General features: G+C 37.1%; 1 protein-coding gene across 1 annotated transcript; it reads right to left on the reverse strand.

Moving 5' to 3' along the window:
- Window positions 1-13,408: 13,408 nt before the first annotated feature.
- tmem267 (transmembrane protein 267) lies at window positions 13,409-21,159 on the reverse strand. The gene is made up of 3 exons (XM_030150922.1): window positions 21,086-21,159; window positions 18,219-18,684; window positions 13,409-14,628 (listed from the first exon to the last, which is right to left on the reverse strand). The coding sequence occupies exons 2-3, from the start codon at window positions 18,624-18,626 to the stop codon at window positions 14,293-14,295; spliced, it is 744 nt and encodes a 247-aa protein (XP_030006782.1). The 5' UTR covers window positions 18,627-18,684; window positions 21,086-21,159; the 3' UTR covers window positions 13,409-14,292.
- Window positions 21,160-22,929: the final 1,770 nt, after the last annotated feature.

Here is a 22,929-nt window from a genome sequence, read left to right on the forward strand (position 1 = left end):
ACACGCTGTTTTCAGTACGTATGCGTCATTAACGTAGCGCATCAATGGGCCTTTATGTGAATATTGTCCTTTTCAGAATACGAACAAAAACCAGAATATTTTGTGCATGTAAATGTAGTCTGTGTAACTGAGACGAGCACAAACACGGTGATAAACTGGATTCCCGCTCGCTCTAGTTGTTTCATTGGCTTTAACATATGAAAAGACTCTTCATATCTCTGGTTTATCTGATCCAGTCCTGATCTTCACACAACAAACCTTGTGTCCTGGATAATGAACAGCTCTGCTCCGTGGGGGAGACTAAACCTCCTTCCCTCTTTTTCTTTCTGTCTTTCTTTCTTTCTTTCTTTCTGGTTCTTATTTTTTGTCAATCCAAAGCTGTGTAGTTATCAACCGATTGATTAATTGATTGATTGACTGACTGTGTAGTTTGTATCAGAAACACAAGGTGCATCCAAGTCAAACCTTTTTGTCCAGTTTGACGACTGTATGTTCTCTCAAGCTAGCTCCACATATTATGCATGGATCCAGTTGAAGCTTTTTGTATATTATTGTATATCACACTTTACAAAACACATTTCATGTATGTTATAAGTGATGTTTATATGTAGAGAAAAAAAATCATATTCCTTGGGATAGTTTCACAGACATGGGTTTTCTCACACTTCGTATTCTTTTTTCAGTTTGTATCCACAGATTTAATCAATTTATCACTAAAATATTCACACTTAAATGTTAATGAAATGTCATTGTTAACCCATCGTCCTCCAGATCAAATCAGGGATGTAACTTCGACAAAGCATGAGATTATGGCATCTGTGTCAGAGTTACTCTAAATCTTCCCCGTTTGAGTTTCCTGGTGTGTTGATGAGATGATCCATGTTTCCGAAACCATCCCTTCGTTGTATATTTGTGTTCTTTTCCCCAGTTTTATGAAGCTCTGTTACTGTACGATTACTGTATGGACATCGTGTTTACGGATCAGCCCTCACCCGTCTTGCTCTCTTTAAATACTCTGTTTGGTTTTTCTTCATTTCTGTGCTTTCACTGAAGCACAAATCAAAGCTTTGTTTCTTTACAGTGGTAACATTCACAAAGAAAGTAAAACGGTTTCATTTTCTTAAATAGTGGAAACTCTGGGCCAGATTTACTCAAGTTATTGCAAAAACTACTGTTGAGATTCACTTAAGGAGGTGCAGATCAGAGTCTGAAGTAGCACATTTGAACCCACTCAGCAAGTGGTAGATTTATTCATTTATTTAGGCAGTAGAAGGCATTATCACTGATGAAATATTGTCAATCAAATAGTATATTTTCACCTGTGTTGTTCCTGATCCTGAGATCATGAAGAGATATTCACAGCCTGGACAGAAAAGTCCCACACTCTAATATTACAGCGGCGGTGTTTCAATGAACATACGCAGTGTCACAGCATTCATTTAGATAGATAAATGTACTTTATTCCTCCCAAACTGGGAAACTGTAGTGTGGTAGCAGCATGACAAACAGTAAGTAATAGAATATAAGAATAAAATAAAATGCAAGAGCAAACACACTATAGGTACGTAATGCATTAGAAGTATAAAAAAGAACTGATAGAAAATCTGGACAAACAGGATCAAACTGGAAACGTGCATTTCCATCTTAAGTTGTATTAATGTTTCACCAAGATCTTCCAATAATGATGTAGAGTCAGACCACTGTGGAAATTGTAGATTCTCAGTGGGGTTCAGGTCTGGACTCTGTGGTGTCCAGTCCATGCCTCATGCAGTGTTTGCCCTTGGTCCATTGAGTCCGGTCTTCATACTTTGTTTAGACTCACTGATCAGTGTTTTTCTTCAGATGACAGATGTTTAGTCTCAGTTACTCTATGGATATACTCAATGTTGTAATTGCTTGTAGAAATGCTCTTACTTTCACTATCAATCATTACTGTGAGTTCTAATAGCCCCTTTTCTTACAGCATTTCCACTAATATGTGTACGTGGGTAAAAGAATTCCCGGTCATCTGTGTGATTTGCGTTTCCACCTTATTCACATCAGCCTCAGTTTGAAATCACATCCTGCTCAATTTCATCCTCCTCAAATACACTCACAGTCAGTGAAAACTTTGAGACCATATTTTTCAACATAATTTTTATTTTGAAACCTTAAACTAGAATTTTTTCATATGAATCATTTGTTTAGGATATTGGCATACAGAAACACAAATCTAAAGTTTCAAGAATAATTTCAAACAGAAAACTTAACAAAAGAAAATGGCTCCTGCCAAACACAAAGTCACAACAGTAGCGGTCCTGGTCGGGAGTTGTCACTCTCTCTCTCCCTGGACGCGGTCTGTCGTCAACAGAGCCTGTGGTGTTGTGGCGTTCAACCAGGTTTCTGATTGTGGGTTGGGAACAGCCCATACATAGGCCTGGCTATACCACTGGAGCTCAAACCGGCCTCCACCATACCCAGTGCCCGGAGACGTTCACGTGATAGACGTGGCATGATGCTGTTCACTGGACTAACAATGGTGGCCTTTTTGGGCCTTTACAGGGTGGGGAAGCAAAATTTACAATGAACATTTAGTTGTTTTTTCTCAGCAGGCACTACGTGTATTGTTTTGAAACCAAACATATATTGATGTCATAATCATACCTAACACTATTATCCATACCTTTTCAGAAACTTTTGCCCATATGAGTAATCAGGAAAGCAAACGTCAAAGAGTGTGTGATTTGCTGAATGCACTCGTCACACCAAAGGAGATTTCAAAAATAGTTGGAGTGTCCATAAAGACTGTTTATAATGGAAAGAAGAGAATGACTATGAGCAAAACTATTACGAGAAAGTCTGGAAGATACTATTAAAGAAGAATGGGAGAAGTTGTCACCCCAATATTTGAGGAACACTTGCACAAGTTTCAGGAAGCGTGTGAAGGCAGTTATTGAGAAAGAAGGAGGACACATAGAATAAAAACATTTTCTATTATGTACATTTTCTTGTGGCAAATAAATTCTCATGACTTTCAATAAACTAATTGGTCATATACTGTCTTTCAATCCCTGCCTCAAAATATTGTAAATTTTGCTTCCCCACCCTGTATATAGGCCTTCAAAACCAATCCTAAAATTGTGCAGATACCCACTGAGTATTGCTCAATGTGTATTTGGTCCACTTTTGCAAAGAGACCAACCCATGTGCAATGAACCGTGACAACATGACAACTCATCATTATCTCAACTACCTGAGCACTAAGTCATCAATAAATCCACAATGAATAATTACAACCCCTCTACAAGTAGAAATATGCATACATTTCTACCTCAAACTTTCTATTGACTGTCAGTATACATCCAACAGATCCTGTATGTCGTCGTCGTCCGTCCACCTATAACTTCTCTACTTTTGCTTCATTTTCCAAATAATTAATCACAAACTAAATGAAGCTTGCAGAAATTAAATAAACAAGTTTGCAGCTGCACATTGGGTTAAACATTGCAGGTGAATGTGTAAGTGTGTTCCACCAATCAGCATCCTTCAAGCACGTAGCCCCGCCCCTAAGAATACCAGGAAATCTGAAAAGTCCCGCCCCTATACAAAGATGTTTTTCAGGGAAAATTTGGGGTCGAGGACTTTTTCTTGTTTTGTTTTGGGTGTTTTTTTTTTTTTTTTGTTTTTTTTTTTCAAAATCCCAAAATGAGAAAAGTGGAAAAGGGGCTAATGTTGATGTTACATTTAAAAAACATGTTTTTACAGTGTTTCTCCTTTGAAGATAATGGTTCAATACTCTCCTTCCAGGTTTTAATAATGCATTTCATATTTTTTAACCCAGTTTAGTCTTGACATACTGTAGTTGTTTAAGAAATGCGAGATACTGAAACATATTGATCACTGCAGTAATTATCCAATGGAAGGATCTGTTTGTTGAGTTCAATCCTGATGGAGACTTATTTTTTTTATGATGATACCTGGACTATTCATTTTAATTTTGTCTAAATTCCAAGTGATTTCCTTGGTTCTGTCGCTGATACAGATGACACATGTTCCCTCTGTTACTGATTTGGTGACTGACGACTTACTGGTCAGGGTGAAGTACTTTTACTTTTCTTACGAAAAAAAAACCTGCACTTATCCGATTAAATTAAGTAGAATATTCTCACTCTTGGTCGTCACTTTAATAGTCAGTGGATCACCTGCAGAACTGCATTATTTCCGGATCGCAGCCTCATGCTAATTTGCTGTGCTTAGTACATCTGGCCCTTTGTCTTTTACACATTTTATTTTCTGATCTAACTGAAGAAAATGTATTTTATTATAGTTGTGATAAAATGTATAGAGGATGAACTATAGACAGTTTATACATTTTGCATAAATACAGTAAAATTAAAACTGTAAAGACTGCATTTGCTCCAAACCGAGCGCTAAATTACAACAGATTTTACCATTTGGACAGTTTTTAATCGTTTTTTAATGAGACACTATAAACACGTCCCTCCTGAGGTGATCTGTTTTCTTTCTATCCTCCGTCTCACTCTTGTGGTGTTTTCTTTGTTTCCGTGTGGTCCTTTGGTCTCTTTCCCATGATCCTCTGCAGTATGTGATGGCAGGTGGAGCCTGTTGGTTTTAGTTCTTATGACTCAAATTACACTCAGGCATCCATTCTCAGATGTATATACAGGTTTGTTTGTTTGTTTGTTTTGCTTTATGTGTATGACAGATATCACCATAAGCTGTTTTTTTTTTTTTTTCTTTCTGTCCTTGTATGTCTCTGTGAAATAAATACTATTTTATCACACCTACATCTGTGGGGGTTTTCTTTTAAATATGACTTTCTTGCTGACACTGGAATGTCTGCACTGTGGGATGAATAAAGTCTTATCTTGAATTATCTCATCTTGTTTTATCTTAGTTTTAATTTCTCTTTTTACCTCTGCCAAGGAGGTTATGTTTTTGCCAGGGTTTGTTTGTCTGTTTGTCTGTCCGTTAGTGTGCAACATAACTCAAAAAGTTATGAACAGATTTTGATGAAATTTTCAGGGTTTGTTGGAAATGGGATAAGGAAGAAATGATTAAATTTTGGTGGTGATCGGGGGTGGGGGGGCCCACGGGGGGGGGCCACTGATCAGCCTTGGCAGAGGTCTGCGCTCTCAGAGTGCTTCTAGTTTATTTATTTGATCTTATCTTTTATGTTATTTTAATCACATTTTATAACCTTATTTTGTCTTGTGTTGTCTTAATCTTTTTTTAATTTTAATCTTATTTTATATTAATCTCACTTTATCTTTATCATATTTTATCCTAACCTTATTTTATCTTATTTTTGTCTTATTGTATTCTTATTTAACCTTTTCATGCACTCCAGTGGACAGTTATTCTCCAGCTGTGCTCTTGTATATTCATGGGTTTTGTTGTTTTAGTTCTATATCAGCCAACACAGTGGACACTCATGCATCATCACATACACTGGTATTCATACCATTATTGTAACTTTGCTGTTCTTGATAAACATGATCTGTACTAACATGTTTGAGAGTAATTGTAATTACACTATAATTAACTGTTTTCTTAAATATAAAGGTTTTTTTTGTAAATTATCTCCATGAAGTGAGTAATAACTAGTATTAGAGTATGATAAAATGTGAGAAAACATCCGATTAGCTGTGTTAAAAATGTTATTTCATAGTTTTCACACAGTTTATCACTTTCTGTTATTGCATTTTAAATACATGTTTCTTTGCTTCAAAAATTAAACACATGCTGTCCAGCTGAGTGGACATTTTTGTAACTCCATAAGAAATAGGTTCATTTAAAAAAATTCAATCACATTGTGTTTTTTTCATGCCTAAAGAGGAATAAAAACACTCAGGGGAAAAAAAAACAAAATGTTGAATAAGGTTCTCATAATTCATGCATCAAAGGGTTAATGTTTATTTTATCTTAATCTTTATATTATCTAATCTTAACTTTATTTTATCTGATCTTAATCATGTTTTACCTTAAACTAAATTTATCATAATCATATCTTAATAATTAGTATAGAAAATATGTAAAAGAGCAAAGTATTAAGTATTACAAGTCTTGTATCTTTCTGAGACTGATTCTATAATAACTACAATTCTAAGAAAATATTGTACAAATATGCAGTGGTTATTGTTGTGGGTGTGGATGTGTGGATGAGTGAGATCTACCGGATGCAGAAGTGGTTGTAAAGTCTGACCACAGCTGAATGAAAGAATGAATCAACAACCACAGCTGGATGAATTTGACCAATGTTTTTAATTTCTAGGTTCATTTTCTTTAGATGTGAGATATGAAGAAAGTAGATGGTTAGTTGTGGTAGAAAATTATTATTTATACTTAGAGTTCAAGAAAATATTTTAGAAATTTAGATGTAGAACGTTTAAAATCATGATCATGGGTAAAAAAATATATATAATCAGTGTTGAGAGAAATTTAGTACAAACCATCTCTGAGGCATTTTGGAAGTAAAGAGAATAACTTAAACCAAACTAACCAATGCAATGAAATGGTATTTATCACAATATAAAACTATATTATGGCATTTGTCATTGTTTTCTATCCCAAACCCAATAGAAAAGAAACACCTGAATTCAATGTGTCCCAGTACTCTTGTCTATGTAGTGGACAACAGAAATCATGCTTATTCCGGCAATAAACAACAGATATTCTTCTAAATTTAGGCTTTAAAATTGCAGCCTTTTGTGATTTTATCATATCGGCTAAAATTTACTTAGGGGGTCAAATGAGTGGCCATTTGTGTCAAAAAAAAAAAAAAGTTGTCAGAAATGCTTAGAACTGTGTTGAAATAATGCTAATACATTTGTGCACAGACTACTGATATTATTTGACAGTGGAAGCTATATTTTCACAAATATTGGATTTTGAATAGCACGTGTATGTGAAAACTTTTGCTGGTGGACGGACGTGACATTACCCATGATGATCTGGTCAGTACCAGTACTTTATTAGGAATAAACTTATATACTTACTTTTGCTAATTCTCCTCTTATTCTTAAATGTTAGTATTGTGGATCTAAAACAATAACAGCTGACACAAACACACAAAATGTGGCAGTGGACGGATGTGACATGGTTGTTACAGATCCCATCATACTGATGCTCGGCAGCCATGTCACCGTTTCCACAAATGATCCCTGTGCAAAAACTAGTTTATCATCATACTAAAGAGTAAATAACAATATAGAATTGTTATTTCTTTATAAAAATGCTTATTATTAGAAAACTGTTGATTTCAAAAGTGACGTGTGACATTCCTAATGTATGTATTGGCGTAACATAAGCAGGATGGATCAGCACCATACTCCATATTGCAACCTGTAAAAATAAAACATGTGGTATGTAGTATATAATCTTGTAAGAAAAACTGGGGAATCTAAAAGAATAGAATATTTGTTTTTCAGGTAAATTCAGTTCAAATATAACTTGGCCATTTGTGACATGAAAATATAGCATTAATTGTGATGAAACTGGACATTTTTGACCTGAAAACATAGTTCATATGACCATCAACATGTTACAACAGAACTGAAATCCTGTAAATTTGCATAACTGGCATTTACCAACACAAAGTTCCTTTGGGGATTCACTTATATTGATTTCTTCTGCACAAAGACATAAATAAGACCTCTGAGCAAATTTTAGCCAATAGTCTTTTCAGTCATATATGTTTATCACTGAGTCTCTGTTCTTAAAAATCTGTTTTCATCAGATAAGTGTAAACAACAGCCATGACCAGTGACTGGAAACTAATCAAAATTATTCAAATAAGACAAATAATTCTGTACAATACTAACTAAACGCTGTTACTGTTATACCAATAACTGACAAACACTCAGATTGAAATATTTTATTAAGATATTTTATTGAGATAAAAAGTTCACTACCTTAAGACTATTGTTATACCATGTATACTTTCTTCATATTAACAAAACATAAAAAATATTCAACAAAAATACAAAAACTTAAACATTGAAACAACTGAAAAGTGCAAAAATTCAACATAATGTTGCAATAATAGAAGTCACATTGTAAACATCAGCAGCAGTACAACACTTTTTCCCTTTGTTGAAGAAATAAGTCCTAAATCGGACACTCAAATTTTTTTATGGTAATTTTACAACCGTTTCAATTTGATTTTCACACACAAATGTAGCTGTGAGGGTGATAAGATACAAATTAGTTTCCTAATGTTAAATAACACTTAGTAAACGATAAAAAATAAATAAAGCAGTGCAATAAAAGTAAAAATGTGCAGTTCAATGGATCCACTAAAATAAAGTTACAAGTGCCAGATCATATTTATTCCCTTATGTTAAAACGTCTCTTTCCACATTTCAGATGTTAAATATCACACTCTCGTGTTTTTTACAGTAGGATGGAAGGAGAATGAACTTTTAAAATATGATCCAACATGTGCAGGAATGACAATGATTATTCGATCTTGAATTTTCCTAAAAATCCCTCATTAAATTCAACATCATCTTCCCAGTATTAAAAAAGGTAGAATTGAAGAACTGCAGCCCAATACAGACACCTAGTGGACAACAGTCTTAACTTTAACAACTTATTACAGGCCTGATATTGGCAAGAAAAAATTTAAACAAATTAAATAATAAATAAGCATAAAAACATTTAGATGCATCAGATTTGTTTTTCTACCAACATCTATCAATTACATTCAAAATAATAAAAGGCTGAATCTGGAATCAGTCCTTCATTCACTTCTCTGTTCACATTTATTTGAACATTTATCTTATCATTTACACAAAACTATCTAGAATTTTTAGCCGTAAACTGAGAAATACTGACAAAACTCTGTAGGATCCAAATTGTAGATTAAATGTGGACAGAAAAGTAAAGTTAAAAAAAGAAGTGATTTCTAGACACAGCCTTCATCTCTAAAACCCCAAACTGAATCCATTTGATGAAAACATAACAGTAGTTTATGCATCACTTAAACCAAACCACACGCCCACATTCAACAGAATATGGACGACAGGCAGAACCGCTGATCAAACTGTTGAATAAATGAATCACAACTAAAAATCCATCTGAGAGTTAAACACTAGACTTCATCTATATAATACAGAGCAGTGAAACCTGCAGTGGATCACACAAGTTTAATGCCACAGTTACAGCACAGTCCAATATGTCTTATAATGTCAATGTGTAATATGGAAATATTACTATTCATTCACACACACTACTGAGAAAAAAAAGAAAATATCTCCATAAATATAAATATCCAGCTGTATCGTATCCTTTGTTGTTCCCTATTTGGTGTGAAATAGAAATAGGCCACTTAGGACAGAAATACACAGAAAACTCAGCATCGTCTCGTATTTACATCATGAGCGAGTAAGAACGTCAACAAAAAAGAAACACCAAGTGGAGCTGATTGGATGGTTGGTTGTCTGGATGATTGGTTGTTTGGATGATTGGATAGTTGGTTGATTGGTTGGATGATTGGATAATTGGTTGTTTGGATGACTGGTTGTTTGTTTGTTTGTTTGGATGACTGGTTGGTTGTTTGTTTGGATGACTGGTTGTTTAGATGGTTGGTTGGTTGGATGACTGGTTGTTTGTTTGTTTGTTTGTATGACTGGTTGGTTGGTTGTTTAGATGGTTGGTTGGTTGGTTGGATGACTGGTTGTTTGTATGACTGGTTGGTTGGTTGTTTAGATGGTTGGTTGTTTGGATGACTGGTTGGTTGGTTGTTTAGTTGGTTGAATGACTGGTTGTTTGTTTGTTTGTTTGTTTGTTTGGATGACTGGTTGGTTGGTTGTTTGTTTGGATGACTGGTTGTTTGTTTGTTTGTTTGTATGACTGGTTGGTTGGATGACTGGTTGTTTGTTTGTTTGTATGACTGGTTGGTTGGTTGTTTGGCACAACAGTAGAAAGATGGAAAGCGTTCAGCGCTATGCAGTGTCTCAGTATGAACTAACCCTCTGCACAGTGACACAAAGGGATGAGTACTGATTAGATTTCATAGATGTTAAGGATCCAGTACTTGAACCTCTTCCTTCCATCTAATTTGTTAATTTGTGCATATTTACCAAGTTCCAAAGCTTATAACTGAAGACCCACAAGGCCAAAATCAACCAATGACACATCACTTGAAAGGTAAAAACCTCTAGTTTCAGAAAAAGAATTAGTATGTGGCTAAAACACAACCTGAACTACATCAGATTAAATTCAGGGTTTTTTTTCTGGTTTTTTTTCCATTTTTTGAACAGGAACAGAATTAATAATGGAATGGATCAGTAATGTGACCTCATGACCAAACAAGTGAGTAGTATTGTCTTCAGTCGTTATCCAGGTGATACTCAGGAATACTGTAAAATAAACCTAGCGACTCAATTACAGAAAATCTAAGCTTCCTAACAAGGTATAATATGTCTACAGTGACAGAAGTTTTATTGTAGAATCTGGAGGCAAATGAAGAGAATGAACAGTATTATTGGTTATTGATTACAGGTCAAATTCAGAAAGATTTGCTTTGCTTTTCTTCCATTTGTAGCATCTATAATTAATACTATTTAGTGAGAAAGCACAACAGCAAAAGAAAACTACTGTCAAATAAATGAGTCTTTTACTCATCCTTGTTGAGTGAATGCAGGACTTCTTCTCCTTCAGTATTTTACAGTGTTATAGTTTTCCTGCAGGTTCCAGATCTGAGTCTAAAAAACCAGATCACATGACGTTCTGACCATTTCACATTAAATTCCCGATTGGACCCATTGTGAAACAACTGGATTCTACCAGTCGCCATTATTCCTTAAATTGTTATTATATACAACGCCTCTCCTCACACATAGGCCCCGCCCCTCAGAGGCTGAACCCAAGGTCAATCTGGATCGAAAAGTCACAAAAATGCACGACGGAGAACTTCTTATCAAAGGGAGTCCGTGAGAAAAATTTGTCATACATTTTTTTGTGTTGCTGTAATTTATAATAATTCAACTTTTCTACACACATAGGAGCTGGGAGGGGCTCCGGGACCCTCACTCAGAAAATGAATGGATCTATTTTTTCCATTTTTCATTCTCTGGAACCGAGGTCAGATCTCATTCATACCCCCTGCTGGTCTGGAGGTCTGTTTAGTACCAGTTTCAGTACCCATCCCTAATGGAACAGCATTTATAACACAAAACACATGAGGCTAAATGTTCATTGAAACCTAATCTAATCCAAGCAGCATCTATTGTAGGCGTCGAGTTCTCATTTCTAGAACTGGTCTCTTCCTCATCTGAAAGCACTGCATACACAGTTTACAGAAATAAAAGCACATTTAAAGATGGTCAAATGACAGTGGGCTTTCTTCTGACAGATCTAGGTGTAATAGTTCTAGTGTGAGATGAACCACTGGCCTCTATCGGAGCCACCGTCTGCCCCTACCGACATGAAACGTTCTGATGGGCTCTCTCTAATCGATGCTGTTCTCCAGTTGGCACAAAAACGGCAAAGCAGGCTTTTTAACGGCTCGAATACAGCCTGCCAGCGTCTCTAAAGCCCACTTGTTTAATCCACACAAAAAGAACAATCATCTGCATGTGGTGTAAGATGCTGGTACAATGTATGCTGGAGCGGTTACTAAGCAACCAGCATCCTGTGAAAGATGCAACGGTTGGGTACAAACTTTTTTCTTTTATACAGATCAAGACAAGATACTTTTAATGAGATGCTGGTGGGTAGATTTAGTGAGAGACCTGGTGTTGTTTTTCAATCAGATATACATTGATTGATTGATTGATTGATTGATGATTTACCAGAACAACACTTCAGTATTTAAATGTAGACAGGAAACTATAAAGGGCCGTCCACATGAAGAACGATAACTCTACATACAGTTAGTAAATTTACCCAAAGCTATATGATAATGAAAGTGGGATTAATGTCATCGGAATCTCTTTCAGCATCATGTTAGCGCCTGGACATCACTGATTTAGCTTCTTTTTTTTTTTTTTGTTAAATCTTACTCTTTATGATACACCTTTCAGCCGTAACATTGTAACCACTGATGGACAGTAGGGATGTCCTGATCTGATCTAAAGATTGGTATTGCCTGCCTGACATTTTTTAGAAGATCGGATTGGATTTAGTCACGAGATCAGGGTCGATCCGGACCTGGTTCTAGGGGGTGCAAGAGGGGGCAATGCCCTCTTAGACAAACATCTTGCCCCCTCAAATGAAAGTTTCCAAAGGTAGGGAAAAGGAAAATGGGTTGTACAACAGAGGGAGACTTAGAAGAATTAGTAAAGCTTCTTAGTGTTTCATTTTCAGTTTGGATAGTCGTATGGTCTGCACATACTCATTGTGAGGGACCCCTGTATAATCCCTGGACAGACCTGTCCATAGACACGCCATAGCAGGGATAGTAAACATATGGCCCACGGGGCAAAATCGGCCCACCAAAGGTTCTAATTTGTCCCACAGTATGAATTTGGAAAGTGCCAAAATGACACTAAAGTTATTAAGAGTCAAAGGAGTCACAGTTGTTTAAGTTCAGGTTCCACATTCAGCCCAATTGTGATCTCAAGTAAAATAATAGCATAATAACCTATAAAAATTTATGATTCCAAATTGAAATCCAAAATTCATAGTAAAAAGTATCGGCTCAGTATCTGCAAAACTAATCATTAAAAAAATCCGATTGGTAGTAAAAAAAAAATCCAGATTGGGACATCACTAATGGGCATTGTGATGTTGATTATGTCATTCCAATGGGACCTGTCAGTGGGTAGAATACATTAGGCAGCAAGTAAATATTTAGTCCTTGGAAATGATGTGCAGTTGTGGGGATGCGCTGACCCAGTCATCTACATCACAATGTAAGTCACTCCCTTCTTTTCATTGCTTATTTTTGCTGCCGCCAATACATCAGCTTCGACGCCTAAATGTTGACTTTCTGCCAAATATTTCCAACCCATTTAAAGCTGCCATTGTAATAAAATAATCAACAAGAAAAGCACTTGGAGAGTGCAGACCTCTGCCAAGGCCAATCAGTCCCCCACCACCACTAAAATTTTATCATTTCTTCCTTGTGCCAGTATCAACATTTCCTGAAAATTTCATGAAAATCTGTCCATAACTTTTTCAGTTATCTTGCTAACAAACAAACACGCACGCACACAAGGCAAAGCGATCACAATACCTCCTGGCGGAGGTAATAACATTACCACATGTCAGTGGTCAGAATGTTATGGCTGATCGATCTAATAAGAAATTATTGGTCCGTAGAACTGACATCCTGAGCAAATAAGGTTGCAAGCAATTCAATGTCAGTGGCAGTAAGAACAGATTGGAGTGTCTGTTTCCCCCCCATGCAAAAATTATAACGGTCTTTCTGGATAGTAAACATAAAAAATGTTGCTAAACATTTTTTTTATGTTTAAATATTTCGTGTAACATGTTTATTTTGAGGTGAAGAGGCTGACTAATCCACTTCTCTACTGTGTGAGCTGTATGGATTAGTGATAAGAATCACACTGATTTTCATTTTCTGTCCAACAGCAGGTGATCAGTGTTGACGTTGAGGCTCAAATGCAGCTGCAGCCATCGTTCAGCAGCCCAGACGCTCACAACAATACCCTTGCGGCTGTTGGTGTGGACCGCCCTTAAGCCTGATGGCAAAGCTCTGATCCTGATCTGTATCGGCAGCTGGAACGTTGGAGACCAAAATCCTCCAAGCAGCAAAATAAGAAGTGGCAGATGAATACGAAAGGTGGTGCATTTAGTGGCGCTCGTAACTCTCTTTGTTTTAAATCAACAGTGAGTCACAAATGCTCATTAGATTAAGAGATGAACATGGTGAGACGAGCGACGACAGGGACAAACAACCCGCCATGTTGTTGACCTTTGGTTGACAAGTTCGTAGGATGAAGACCGATGGTGATGTCAAGTCGCAGTTCACCGGGCAGGAAATGATGAACAACTCTGTGGTTTCTAAGGTCAAGTGTGTGGTCTGTCCCAATGCTTTTATGAACAGGCAGCAGACAAACGAGACGGAAACTTCACGTGAAAGCTTTAAAGGGTCACTCCAACAGTTACAGAGACTTTCAGCTTCTCTCAGAAAAATAAATCAATATTTGGCACTGCAGTCTGGAGTTTGTGATTGTAGGCTTGTGTTTTCTGGTGTAGACTGTCTGCTTCCTTGTGACTGATAGAAGTCTGAATCTGAGCCAGAACTGACCTTCCTTTGTCATAAGCAGATTCTCCAGTGAGTTCACGTAACCGAGCTGACGTTGATGCTGCATTCGGCATCTACACGTCGATAGCCACCCCGTGTTTGGTGGAGATCACGTCTCTGGTTCCTGTCAGATACATGAGAACCGAGCACAGGTGAGGCAGCGTCGCCGTGGTGCTGACGTACAGCCAATACGGAATGGGCATCGTGTTGCCAAACGGGCACACCCACAATCCGTGGCGCACGGCATCACGGACGTGATGCGTCGCCATGGAAATGAACAGCATCCACGGCAGGGAGCACCAAGCGTCTTTGAGGCGTCCGATCCACATGAGGAAGCGAAGGGAGAGGCAGAAGATGGGGATGAGAGAGGAGCAGTGAAGAGGAGGACGCTGAGGCAGTGAAACGGCGGCCTGAAAACCAAACAGAAAACATATGTGCATAACAGGTTTGCAGTTTGGCGTCTTACTGCCAGATCCAGTATGATGTCCCTCTAGGACAGGGGTGTCAAACTCATTTTAGTTCAGGGGCCAAATCCCCCTAATATGATCTCAATTGGGCCGGACGAGTAAAATAATAATATCATAATATAGAAATTACATCAACTACAAATTTTTCTCTATGTTTTAGAGTGAAAAAAGGAAAATGACATTACGAACATGTTTACATCTACAAAGTATCATTTTAAAAAAGTGCAATTTTAACTACAGTATGCCTGAGCCTCTCATTTACACACGTGCATTCCAACTTACAGATCACAATGGATCTACAAATACACATTTAGGCAGAATGTGGTTCAAATTACACTTAAACTTCTTTAGACATTTCAGGTTGTTAATATTTGTTCAAGTTATTCCCATTTTTTGTGAATGGATAGGTTGTAAATGTAAACAGATAATATTCATTTTTTTTCTACACTAAAACAAAGAGAAAAATATGAAGTCGTCTTTATTTATAGGTTATTGTAATAGTATTTTACTGGTCCAACCAATTTGAAATAAATTTAGCATTTCACAAATTCGTCCCATGGGCCCAATTAGACTCTTTGGCAGGCCGGTTTGTTTTGCTGATGTGTTTGACACCTGTGCTCTAGTATCACTTCTTCAATTATCGTTATTATTACTATTAACATTAATATTATCATTATTATTGAAATAAATTATCAGTACTGGGCATCATTCAACAAAATAATTTCATGCTGATTACAAATAATCTGACTTAACGTCAGAGCTTACAATTCAATTTAATTCTAATAATTCTTCCTTGTATGTTGGTAATTACTCAGTGGTGTTTTCATCCATGTTCTTACAACTGCTCTGAAAACACTATTAGCTGTTTTGTCCTCTTGTATTATTACTTCTATTATTGGAAAAAAAAAACCTGAATGTTGAAATAAGAGGAAACACATGGAATGAAAATAAGTGGAATATGAGATATTTATGAGTTAGTCTCCACTTCTTCCAACATTTTACAATAAAAAATGAAATGATGTCTGAGTGTGTTTCTTTTGATAGCACATACGGAAAGTCATGATCATTTGTGAACATGTCGGAGGCAGTGGTTTCTCTTTCCTTTATTGAAGAGTTATCATGTTAACTTGTCATCAAATGTTTCCCTTATGTTGTACGCCGAATATACCTTTCAGCTGTTAACGTAGAGTTATAATATATTTGTTGTTTTTTTCAGCTTCTATGTTGCGACCATGTGTGATTTAGTTGACTGTGACTGAATATATTTTATTGAAAAATCAAACATAAAAATAAAGAATTCATGTTAATATACATTTACAAAAAGTTGCTAGTGTCATATATGTCAATGTATAATTTAGAATTTGAAGTGATATGATATAGGCTATAATGTATACATTACAACAATTAACATGGTTAAAACTGAGCATATTTAATTGAAAAATCGAACATAAAAATAAATACTCAATATGTGAATGTTAGCATGATAACTGTTCAATAAAAGGAAGAGAAAACACTGGCTCTGAAATGCTCACAAATGATCACGAGTTGTAGCATGTGCCTCTTGACAGTGTTTCATTTTTCAGTGAATTTGTCAGTGTTTGTGTTTAAAGACTGAACCTGTTTCTGGAACCAGGAACACTACCGGCTCTACATTAAAAACAAGTGTACCCTTTACAGAGAGTGGTTTCATCAAGTTCCTTAGTAAAGTAAACAAAATTTTGCAGTGTCTGAATGTAAGAATTTGACTGTTACACCCATGAACAGATAAAAACTGCATCACATTTCATACATTCATACACTCTTAGCAAAGCATGTCGTATGTTTTAACACTAAGGAGAAGAAAGCAATGCGATGTGCAGCAACTTTTTTTTTTTTTAATCTGACTGCTCGAAAAATAATGGATAACAATGTCCCATTCACAGTCCTCTGATAGGTTACGTGTCACATGTTATAGCCTATAATTTAGCTGAAATGACAAGTACATTTATTATTAAAGCACCACTTATTCATAACCTCTCCAATTTACTGTGGAAACCAACAATTATTGTCAATATAATAGTGAACTGCACATTTTTGAACCTATGTTTATGTTTCTGGCTGTTGTTTGCTGTTTGCTGTACAGTTATTACACTAAAAAACATTTCCCCTGTTTAGCATCTTAATTACACTATATTGCCAAAAGTATTCGCTCACCCATCCAAATAATCCGAATCAGGTGTTCCAATCACTTCTATGGCCACAGGTGTATAAAATCAAGCACCTAGGCATGCAGACTGCTTTTACAAACATTTGTGAAAGAATGGGTCGCTCTCAGGAGCTCAGTGAATTCCAGTGTGGAACTGTGATAGGATGCCACCTGTGCAACAAATCCAGTCGTGAAATTTCCTCGCTCCTAAATATTCCACAGTCAACTGTCAGCTGGATTATAAGAAAGTGGAAGTGTTTGGGAACAACAGCAACTCAGCCACGAAGTGGTAGGCCACGTAAACTGACAGAGCGGGGTCAGCGGATGCTGAGGCGCATAGTGCGAAGAGGTCGCCAACTTTCTGCAGAGTCAATCGCTACAGACCTCCAAACTTCATGTGGCCTTCAGATTAGCTCAAGAACAGTGCGCAGAGAGCTTCATGGAATGGGTTTCCATGGCCGAGCAGCTGCATCCAAGCCATACATCACCAAGTGCAATGCAAAGTGCCGGATGCAGTGGTGTAAAGCACGCCGCCACTGGACTCTAGAGCAGTGGAGGCGTGTTCTCTGGAGTGACCAATCGCGCTTCTCCATCTGGCAATCTGATGGACAGGTCTGGGTTTGGCGGTCGCCAGGAGAACGATACTTGTCGGACCGCATTGTGCCAAGTGTAAAGTTTGGTGGAGGGGGGATTATGGTGTGGGGTTGTTTTTCAGGAGCTGGGCTTGGCCCCTTAGTTCCAGTGAAAGGAACTGGGAATGCTTCAGCATACCAAGACATTTTGGACAATTCCATGCTCCCAACTTTGTGGGAACAGTTTGGAGCTGGCCCCTTCCTCTTTCAACATGACTGTGCACCAGTGCACAAAGCAAGGTCCATAAACACATGGATGACAGAGTCTGGTGTGGATGAACTGGACTGGCCTGCACAGAGTCCTGACCTCAACCCCATAGAACACCTTTGGGATGAATTAGAGTGGAGACTGAGAGCCAGGCCTTCTGTCCAACATCAGTGTGTGACCTCACAAATGCGCTTCTGGAAGAATGGTCCAAAATTCCCATGAACACACTCCTAAACCTTGTGGGCAGCCTTCCCAGAAGAGTTGAAGCTGTTATAGCTGCAAAGGGTGGACCGACATCATATTGAACCCCATAGACTAGGAATGGGATGTCACTTAAATTCATATGTGAGTCAAGGCAGGTGAGCGAATACTTTTGGCAATATAGTGTACATATACTGGGTTTAATGAAAATCTTTGAAAAAACTGGAGGTTCTAAAAAATACCATCAACTCTCCTGATAAATGAGCTTATTAGCTTATAATTAGAGCAATTCTTGAGTCGGTCCTACCTTAAGTGACAGGGATCCAGCCATATAGAAGTGGTCTAGGTCTATGATTGATGCCAGCAGACCCGCCAGCAGCACCTCATACAGGTCACTCTTTTTCCTCAATCCAATAACCACCGCCCACGACCACAGTCCCACCAGACCATGCGTGGCATTGTCCAAGGCGGCACGCAGCCACAGGTGATGCTGGATGACTGACAGTTGGAGGGCGTGGTCTGCTACCACGCAAAACGCACCCAGTCCTGCTGATGCCAGCAGAGAGGCGGAGCTAAATGTCTGTAAGAGGGCCTGAGCCTTCTCAGTCTCCACCGCCAGGCTGAGGGGCACGGGACCACCCTCTCCACGGACGCCCACCCCCAGCAACGGGGACGAGGAGGGAGAGGAGTCGAGCTTGGAATAGAAGCCTTGCATGTTTTAAAGATGGCTGACGGAGCCAAGAGCCACTGAACGTCAGCAAGATTCAGATCGACTGCAGACAAAGAAAGAAAACAAAAGAAAACACATTAACTCTAATGGAATCAAATATCAACCAGCTGTTCTGTGCATAAACCTGTATGCTCACAATACAATATATGGACAAATGTATTTGGACACATTAAAATCAGGTGTTTCACTGGTAAAAGGAGGCTACAAAATAATAATGGCAAAAGTGATAATATTGTTTTATGCTGCAAATATCACTGCAATTGACAGGTTTATTTTGTCTTCAAGACTTTTTTTGTTCACACCATCATGTAAAAACACATTTCCGGGTTAGTTTTTACTAAGTGTTCATGATTTTTTAATCATTATATTTGTTTTAAATGCCCTACTTCTAGATTTTTATCTGTCATGTTTTCACTAAAAATACTAATTTAAAACCATCTACAACCACCTTCAGTTCTCACTAAGGGGAAAGATAATCACCCTTTAAATTTAAAATTCTATACAATATTGATTTGACATTTATCATGATAATTATTGATAAGTGCCATGAACATTTTTATCATGATAATACTTCCAGTGAACAGGAAGAGGAAATCCTACAAGCTGCATGTGTGATGTGTCCCAGTTTTTTTCCCCATGTGATGCATTGGCCTGAACTTATCTAACTTATTGGTGACCATAAACCTTAGAAACAACTGATAACACACAAACAAAAGACCAGAAACCAGAAAAATCACACTACATACTATAGCTGATACTACTCCTGTGGGTGGCCATTGGAAACTCCCTGAAAAACCCTGAGAAACACATTCAAACACATCTTTCAATATTTATTAATATCTCAGCAAATACATTACAGCATCTAAAACACTTTGCAACATATATCGAAAACCTGTCTAAGAAGTCATTTTCAGAACATATAGTCTTATTACTTCACCCCAACAGGCTGATGGCGATCACTTAATAATAAAAGCCTTAAAAAGACAGACATTTTAGGGTTTTCTACTTCTACCAGAGCCTGTTGGCAAACCCCTGAAAAAGCCTTGGACTTTATAACTTTAAGTACCTCAAGGAGCACTTATCTACAAGTACAAGACAGTCCAGTCCAAAATGACCCTTCAGAGCCTCTAACACACATAAACTGGTACTGACATGACAGCATCAAGAAATTACGGTTACATCAACGATATTATGATTATGGTTGTCTACACTCTGGCCAAAAACACACTCTTAAGTACAGATAAGAGTAATGACCTTAAAGAATGTAATGGTGTGGCTCTACTATATCTTATTCTGTATCATTGTAGAATAACAAATATTTTCCCAGTTAACATCTTCAATACAGGGATTTGAAAATACATTAATACAATACATTACAGTACTCCACCTCATTCCCATTATCCATGTATGAAGACTCACATATGGGATTCATCTCAGGTTCTTTCAATGTGTTTCTGTGACAACACATTAATAATGGATGGAAGAGACTGTGTTACAGCTATCCAGCACACAAGCATCTCTAACTTATTCAGCAATCACAAGAAAAGGATTGTAAATATAAGACGGGTAATGCAGTTTGGTCCATAACAAGGAAGATCTAAAGGTTTATATAGCTGTATCACACCTACAACAACCAATTTATGAAATGTTACTTGAATGAAAAGCCTGTTTCCCTGTTTTCATCCATTATTTCCCCATATTCAGAGCCCTGCAAAGCAACAACTCCTCGTTGTAGCGGCTGGAACCAGAGTTTTAGCTCGATGGATTGTTCACTTCAGTGTCAGCATAAATAGTTAAAACAATTCTTCTGTTGAACATTGTCACTGCTCCGTCCTTCCTCCTCACATCACATTTTCAGATCGGGTTCATTTGAGAGACTCTTTTCAGCCGCAGGGGGAATAAAAATAGGACTCTAATGCAACTGAGTGAAATGTAGGACGTGCTCAAATGAAATGGAACAGTCTATGTGAGTGTGTTTCACTGTTAGCAGCTTTAGGAAACATGAATATTCTCTCTATGGAAGAAAAATAAAGCTAACGTCAGATGTTGAAACACTAAGCTCTCATTTATGAAAATTTAATTTGTTACTATTTTTACTTCAGCCGCCGGTCACCTGGCAATTATCTTGTGTTACCAGCGAACCTTGCTAACTATCGATTACATCAAGAACAAAGACATGATATCTGATTTGTTTTCATTTTATCTTAATAATTTCAATCAAACATATATTGAGCGTCACTAACGCTTGGGCACTTAGCTTAGCATGCTAACTGAGACAGTGGAAGATGCCGCTTCGTGTAGGCGGCGGCAGCTGTCACGATAAGCGACGTTAAAAGCAGCGGGAAAAAATGCTCGACTGAACGCGGCCATGCTAAACAATAGCGTATTTAAGTGTTTCCAGTGAATTCTTCTATGAAATAATCGATAAACACAGCGGTACTTACTCCATTGCCCTGCATTAGTTATTCAACCGGCGATATACAGACAGGATGTAGTTCTTCTTCTGTGGTGTTCTGCACTGTGGGGCTGAACACTCTGTGTGCACTGCTGCCACCAACAGGTCATAATAGAAAACAGCATGTAGGCCAGCTGAAACAGGGTGCACAGCATCTTAATCTGAAATCCACCTTCTCAAATAAACAGTATGGGCTCTATGCACAGCCCCACTACTTCCTGAACTTGTGGCAGCTCCTTTATTTCCTGTTTTTCAATATTGGACACACTGTGCATAAAGCTTATTGGGGGACTTCAGCTACATGTAGTTGAACTATGTAGTTCAACTACATTCGCTGTAACTTGCTGGTAGTTAAACTACATTCATATTTTGTGCCATGTCAAGTATTTCAAGTACTTCCAGGGTTTTTTGTGCTTTATTGTTATTATTATTATTATTTTTTACCTACTTGTAGTTTTACAAGCTACGCTCACAAAGTAGCTTCCCCAACACTGCAAATAAATGTATGAAAAAATAAAAAAGGTTTTTCTGCTCATCAGTTCTTGCCATCATAAGCCTAAATTTATTTCCTCATCACACATGTAAGATCTTTCATGCATACATTCAAAAAAATAAGAAACAGTCATTTTGTTTTCTATATTTGAGTGAATTGTTTGTCAAACAATGTATTAAAACACTGAACACAAATATTCAAAATTAACTCTCACTCAACATTGCATTTACACTATGCATCTTAAGGCTGCATTTTTTCTATCTATGCAAGTTCCTGAATCTATTTAGATGATTATAATTTTAAAATAATCTTTATTTACAATGCTAAAAATAATAAAAAAAAATTAAAAAGTATTCACTTTGACTGTGTTTTTTCAGAATCACTCTCTCTAGACAGTACTCACTAATGACTGAGATTGACCAGGCTGAATGAATCAGATTGCCTTTAAAATGAGTCTTGGCAAAGAAATTCACTTAAATTACATTTTACAGTAATTAAGTTTAGCACACAAACTTCAGTGATGCTCCTCCAGGAACAAACAAACAAACAAACAAACAAACAAACAAACAAAAAAGCACATCAGTTAATACATTTATAGAAGATGGGCACTGAAATAATTACCAAAGGTGCAGAGCTACACTAATCAATTATTTGTTTTGTTGTTTCCCTTATGACTTAACTGAAACTTCAACTGTAGAAATGCTGTTTAGTTGCACCCCACATATTTACAGATATTTTATAGCCCCGATGTTTATATCCCTGCAATAAAAGTGATAACTGCAATGATGGAGAGGTACTTTTACATCACCATAGTTATCATTATCATCATGTAATTTCACAATATCTTTTCTATAGTACATTATAACATTCCTTAACCTATTACTGACTACAATTATCTACCTATCAATCGATAGATAGATAGATAGATAGATAGATAGATAGATAGATAGATAGATAGATAGATAGATAGATAGATAGATAGATAGATAGATAGATAGATAGATAGATAGATAGATAGATAGATAGATAGATAGATAGATAGATAGATAGATAGATAGATAGATAGATAGAGCTTGGTTTACCCCAAGCCAGATGTTCAGTTGCCCGTCTTTTGGAAGAATGTAAATGCCCCCACTTTCAGACTATGGCTAAAAAATCTGACATCAAGTTTGCCGCTTAAAAGACTCACTTATGACCTGTATTGTCAAATCTAGTAGTAGCGGTAGATTCAAATTCATAAAACTTTATTATTCCACCAGCAGGGAGCATTAGTGGGTGCATGATGTCATAAAGTCCACACACACATTTAAAACTGTAAATACAGTATATGTGTGCACAGA

Source organism: Sphaeramia orbicularis, chromosome 12, assembly GCF_902148855.1.
Source record: "Sphaeramia orbicularis chromosome 12, fSphaOr1.1, whole genome shotgun sequence".
Lineage (NCBI taxonomy): Eukaryota > Metazoa > Chordata > Actinopteri > Kurtiformes > Apogonidae > Sphaeramia > Sphaeramia orbicularis.

What these genes read in the sequence shown, in the direction of transcription:
- tmem267 (XM_030150922.1), bottom strand. Translation starts at nt 18,626, where the DNA reads ATGCAAGGCTTCTATTCCAAGCTCGACTCCTCTCCCTCCTCGTCCCCG. An exon ending in CTGGATCCCTGTCACTTAAG is followed by an intron (nt 14,629 to 18,218) that starts GTAGGACCGACT and finishes TTTGGTTTTCAG; the next exon opens with GCCGCCGTTTCACTGCCTCA.